At 50.3% G+C, this 6,000-nt stretch overlaps 1 protein-coding gene across 1 annotated transcript in view; it reads left to right on the top strand.

Annotated features, from left to right (window-relative positions):
- Window positions 1-1,394: 1,394 nt before the first annotated feature.
- The window catches only part of CCDC6 (coiled-coil domain containing 6), a 71,760-nt gene continuing 67,154 nt past the window's right edge, over window positions 1,395-6,000 (top strand). The window contains exon 1 of the mRNA XM_089683165.1: window positions 1,395-1,763. Coding sequence (XP_089539291.1) covers window positions 1,506-1,763 — 258 coding nt within the window. The 5' untranslated portion in view covers window positions 1,395-1,505. The remainder of the gene's footprint in view (window positions 1,764-6,000) is intronic.

Below are 6,000 nucleotides of genomic sequence, written 5' to 3'. Positions count from 1 at the left end.
TGTGCTGCCCATGGAATGGATTGCAACATTATTCTCACCTAGAAACAAAACAAAAACAATTCTAATTGTGGGAGAAGGGGGGGGGGGGGGGCTGCAGCCAAGTACATAACTTGTCTTTTTTTTGGGGGGGGGGTGAAAGTCCACATGAAGGTGGTATTAAACCCAAAAGAAAACATTTATATTGCAGCTTACCAATTTTTAGATGTGACGGCTGTGTTTGTTTTTCTTATTAGCTTTTTTCTTTTATTTTCATCTGGTGATTTTGCCAGTAAGTCTGTTGTTTTTCAATAGAACAAGCTGTCCTGCAAATATAGCAATTACAGGGTTGAGACAAACCATTTTCCACTGACAGGGGTGCTTATAATGGTCAGATTTTATTTTTCTTATGTAAAACCTTTATTCCAAAAATAGCAAAACTGTTTGCATAGTGAGACAGATGACTCTTAGGCTTGGTTCTCATCTGTGTGGGTTGTGCCGCTGTGGATCCGCACAAAAATCCGTTCGGCCGCACCACCCGCACAGAAAAATGCGGACCAGCGGGAGGGTGCCATTAATTCTAATGGCACGCCACCCGCACTGGAAATCGGAACTGTACTGGGAACCGAGGTTCCTGTGTAGGCCCGGGTTTCCAAAGAAGTGCAGGGACTTCTTCCCTGCCTGTCCCGGAGCACGGGAGTCCATTCAAATGAATGGGCTCTCGTGCCTGTGCAAAATGCGGCCTGCACAGCCGCATATATTTGAACCAGGACTAATACAGAAGGTGTGCCACTGGCCACATCACCAAGTGAATACAGAGGGGAAAAGCCTGAAAATAATAAAACTAATGCAGCCACCACATCTAATGATTGGTAGGTTGAAGTCATTCAATTTTTTGGTTTTGGGTTTAATACCGCTTCAATGTAGAACTAAAGGCAAAATGTGTTTTAGTTCTGGATACAGTGGAGAGGGACTAGAACACTTGTCAGGTTTGTATTGTTGTCGGTGCCCCCATTAGGGAGATTCACCCTCTCTATTTGACCTGTTTACCATTATCAGTGAAAGTGAAAAAATCCCAAGTTTTGGGTTGTCCCCAGAACAGGAATAGAGAGGAAATCCTCAAATGGAGACACTAGTTCTGATGACAACCAAGAATTCCCTCAGTTTGCGGGGATTTGCTCTCACTTCCTGTTTTTGCTATGGGACAGGAAGTCAAGGGTAATTTCCCCAAGGGCCACATTGACCGCTGACACGGATTATAACCCTCCCTCTATCCAACATGAAGAAAGTTTTGCCTTTGGTGGGGTCTTGCCTGTACTATGGCAGGTGCCCTGTAGGGGTCGCCGTGAAAAGACGGCGTTGTTGGTGATGAGAGCGGAGCGCCCTCTTGTCTAGACTCGGTGGCGTGTTGCAGAGTGTGCGCAGTGCAGTGTGCGCTCACAGAGGGCGGGTGTGCTGTGTGTGGTGCCGCCGCCTGTGTCCCTTCTGCCTCCTCCCTCCCTCTCTGCTCCCCCAGCCAAGCCGCGGCCATGGCGGACAGCGCCAGCGAGAGTGACACAGACGGAGGCGGCGGGAACAGCTCAGCCGCCATGCAGACTTCTACTTCGGCTTCCTCCAGCAAGTCCGGGATCGTCATCTCGCCCTTCCGCCTGGAGGAGCTCACCAACCGGCTGGCCTCCCTGCAGCAGGAGAACAAAGTGCTGAAGATCGAGCTGGAGACCTACAAGCTGAAGTGCAAGGCGCTGCAGGAGGAGAACCGCGACCTGCGCAAAGCCAGCGTCACCATTGTGAGTATAGCGCCCCCCAGGGAGAGAGAGGAGGGCGGGCGGCACCTGTGGAGTGCCAGCTGGGAGTTAGCTTCCGGGACATGCTGACCCTTGTAGTTCCACACAAGATGGGGGCCCATCCCTGCCATGCTGTGTACAGTCCAGGCTTCCGATCACATCCCTGCCATTAGAGGGAGCTCTGCGATCATACCTACCTTTGTCATGGGGGACAACCTACCTTTTCCATAGGGCCCCTCTGCTATCACACCTACCTTTATCATGGGGGGACAACCTACCTTTTCCATAGGGCCCCTCTGCTATCACACCCTTTCCATAGGGCCCCTCTGCTATTACACCTTTTCCATAGGGCCCCTCTGCTATCACACCTACCTTTTCCATAGGGCCCCTCTGCTATCACGCCTACCTTTTCCATAGGGCCCCTCTGCTATCACGCCTACCTTTTCCATAGGGCCCCTCTGCTATCACGCCTACCTTTTCCATAGGGCCCCTCTGCTATCACGCCTACCTTTTCCATAGGGCCCCTCTGCTATCACGCCTACCTTTTCCATAGGGCCCCTCTGCTATCACGCCTACCTTTTCCATAGGGCCCCTCTGCTATCACGCCTACCTTTTCCATAGGGCCCCTCTGCTATCACGCCTACCTTTTCCATAGGGCCCCTCTGCTATCACGCCTACCTTTTCCATAGGGCCCCTCTGCTATCACACCTACCTTTGTCATGGAAGCCCTCTGTTATCACACCTACCTTTACCATGGGGAGGGGGCACCCACTTTTATCAGGGGGGACAACCTACCTTTGTCATAGGGCCCCTCTGCGACCGCACCTACCTTTGTCTTGGGGGGACCTCTGCGATTGCGCACCTACCTGTGTGGTGGGGGGAGCTCTGCGATTGCGCACCTACCTGTGTGGTGGGGGGAGCTCTGCGATTGCGCACCTACCTGTGTGGTGGGGGGAGCTCTGCGATTGCGCACCTACCTGTGTGGTGGGGGGAGCTCTGCGATTGCGCACCTACCTGTGTGGTGGGGGGAGCTCTGCGATTGCGCACCTACCTGTGTGGTGGGGGGAGCTCGGCGATTGCGCACCTACCTGTGTGGTGGGGGGAGCTCGGCGATTGCGCACCTACCTGTGTCGTGGGGGGACCTCATGGCTTCTGCAGGCACTGGGTGTTCTCAGGCGAAGGAGATGGCCAGACTGATACCCCAGGAGAGCTGGGGAGGCCTGCCCTGTGCATATCGCCTGGTACAAGCACAGGTTAGAACATCAAGTGTCCCATGTTCAGATCATACATAGGTGACCTCCGATGTTTGTAGAGAAAGGTGTGCTTGCTCCACCCAGAAGGCAGCTTCCAGTAAATACAGCCATCCGCTTATGACCACTGACAGGTAAATTGCCTGCTCTGTACAATGGTTTTGGACAGAGCAGACCCGATCTGCTTCTCGGGTCTCCCATTGGCACTCCTGGTTCCTCCCCACTGCTGCGTTGCCCCCTACTTGCTGTGGGGGCACTCGTGCATGCTTGCTCCTGAGCCTTGCTCTGCATGTCCATAAGAGACACAGAACAGAGCTCAGCCCCTCCTCCACTCCCTACTCACTTACTGTGATTGACAGTAGCGGGAGCCAGTGGCGAGCATGCAGCCAATGAGGAGGCAGAGAGCCAGGACAGCAGCCCCTCTCATGCGCATCACTACATCAGGCAAGCATATTGGTGAACTTGATAAATACAGAATCCACTGACAGGCAGGGCTTTATAACAGAAGAGACCCCAACACCCCCAAGGTGTTGACTTGGCTTTCAAATTCTCAAGATCTCAGTCCGATGCAGCATCCCTGGGATGTGCTAGAAAAACACGTCTGATCCATGGAGGCTTCACAGCTTACAGGACCTAAGGGATCTGATACTGATGACGGTGCCAGATACCACAGCATACCTTCAGAGGTCTAGTGGTGTCCATACCTCAACAGTTCAGAGATGTTTTGGCAGCTATTCAATATTGGGTGGGTGGTTAAGGTATAGTTGTAGTTCTGTGGTGAGATCATGCACTGGCCTTTGTTGCGTATACATAAGGGGGTGCTGTACTCCCAAGTGACATTAAAATGATGGAGTCAGATTGACAGGGACAGACGGACACCTCTAGGCTCCCTGTACAAGCTGTGTAGTAATGGTGAGGTGCCTGTGCTCTTGGGCCTGGCTATCATCTTGCCTGCCACAGAGTTTCTGGTGTTCAGCTCCTTCTCTTGCACACTCCATAATATTCTATTCCAGAATAATTCAACAAGTCCAGTGAATCCTTCACAATGGTCAGAACAAGTGCATAGACTTGGTTACCCAAAGTGAGTGTATCACCAAGGGATTACTTCTACAGAAGAGGTAACCTGTCAAGGAGTTTTTCATGTACAGTAATACCTCGGTTCACAAATTTAATTCGTTCTGCAAGACATTTCGTATAGCGAAAGATTCGTAAACCAAAACGTGGTTTCCCATTGAAAACAAATTAATCCGTTCTGGAGGTTCAGAAAAAAGTAAATGCTACTAAAATACCGCATGAGTTATTTTATCATGAGGTATTTTAGTAATTACAATAATGTGTTAATGTTTCAGCTGTCAGCGGGGTTCCCCACTGACAGCTGAATGTAAAAGAATTGCCAGCAATTAAAAAAATTATTTAAAAACCGGAGTGGGTTCCTCCCTCCCATCCATACCGAGCCCTTCAGGTCTGGTATGTATTTTGAGGGGAACTCCCATGCCTAAAAAAAAAAACAAAATGGTGTGGGGGTCCCCCCCCCCCGAAATCCATACCAGACCCTTATCCGAGCATGCAACCCGGCAGGTCAGGAAAGGGGGTGGGGGGCATGAGTGTGCGCACCCCCCCCCCCCACCCGAACCAGGCCACATGCCCTCAACATGGGGGGTGCTTTGGGGCCCTCCCAAAGCACCTTGTCCCCATGTTGATGGGAAAACGGGCCTCTTCCCCACAACCCTGGTTGGTGGTTGTGGGGGTCTGCAGGCAGGGGGCTTATCGGAATCTGGAAGCCCCCCCAGATCCCCCCCCCCATGTAAATGGTACCCCTACTCATTCACAAAAAGTGTAGAGTGAAAAAAGAAAGGACACGGTCTTTGACGGGTCCTTTATTTAAAGAAAAAACAGAGTGTCCCCCCGCAGTATATCCAGCATCAATTACGATGCCCGCTGTCACCGCCGCCGACCAAAAAAAAGGCTCTGTTCCCGGCTATGGCTTCCAGCCATCTTCCTGCTCCGGTGGTTTGACAGTTCTTAAATATGTAAGGGGTGGGGCCACCCAGGGACATCACGCATGTGACCCCACATCAATGATATCACATGGGGCGGGGTCACTCGGGTGATGTCCCTGGGTGGTCCCGCTCCTTACATATTTAAGAACTGTCAAACCACCGGAGGAGGCAGAAGGCTGGAAGCCTTTTTTTTTTTCTTTTAATTTGTTTATCGGGTCAGCAGCAGCACCCCTTCATGTTGGGGGCATGTGACCTGGTATGGTTCAGGAGGGGGGCGTTCGTGCCCAGCACCCCTCCTTCCTTCCTGAGCTGCCAGGCTGTATGCTCGGATAAGGGTCTGGTATAGATTTTGGGGGAGACCCCCACGCAAATCTTTTTTTTTTTTTTCTTTTTTTTTTGTTTTGGCGTGAGTTCCCCTCAAAATCCATACCAGACCCTAAGGGCTTGGTATGGATGGGAGGGGGGAGCCCACACAGTTTTGTTTTTATTTCTTATAGTGCCGGTTTTTAAATGTAATTACTGCTTTTTTTTTTTTCTTCTAGCTGTCACTTCCCCCCGGCTAACAGAGTTTTTTCTTTTTAGTTTATTTCCCTGAGTTAAGAGAATCAGTGTTTCCTTTTAGTTTCTTAAAAGAAACAAAATTCCCGTTAACTCCCGGGAAAGTGACAGCTAATTCTGTGAGCTATAGTGAAGAAAAAAAAAAGCCGGCAATTGCATTTAAAAATCAGCACTGATATACACTTTGTATTGTGAAAAATATTCGTAAACCAAGGCATTATTTTCAGTAGATTTTTTTTTTTTATATTCGTAAACCAAAAATTCCGTTAACCGAGGCGTTTGTAAACTGAGGTATTACTGTACTTACTTTTTATGCATGCAGTGTATTGATAAGCCACTACATTCCTACCTCCCTGCCCCAGAGGGCGTTCTTCACGTCCAGATGTGTAGACTAGAGATAAGCACAGGTGTGGACCAAATTTAAGGAAGGTC

Source organism: Staurois parvus, unplaced genomic scaffold (genome assembly GCF_062004578.1).
Source record: "Staurois parvus isolate SC_StPar_1 unplaced genomic scaffold, SC_StPar_1.0 ptg000303l, whole genome shotgun sequence".
NCBI classification, from domain to species: Eukaryota; Metazoa; Chordata; class Amphibia; order Anura; family Ranidae; genus Staurois; species Staurois parvus.
This window is presented reverse-complemented; position numbering and strand designations above follow the sequence as displayed.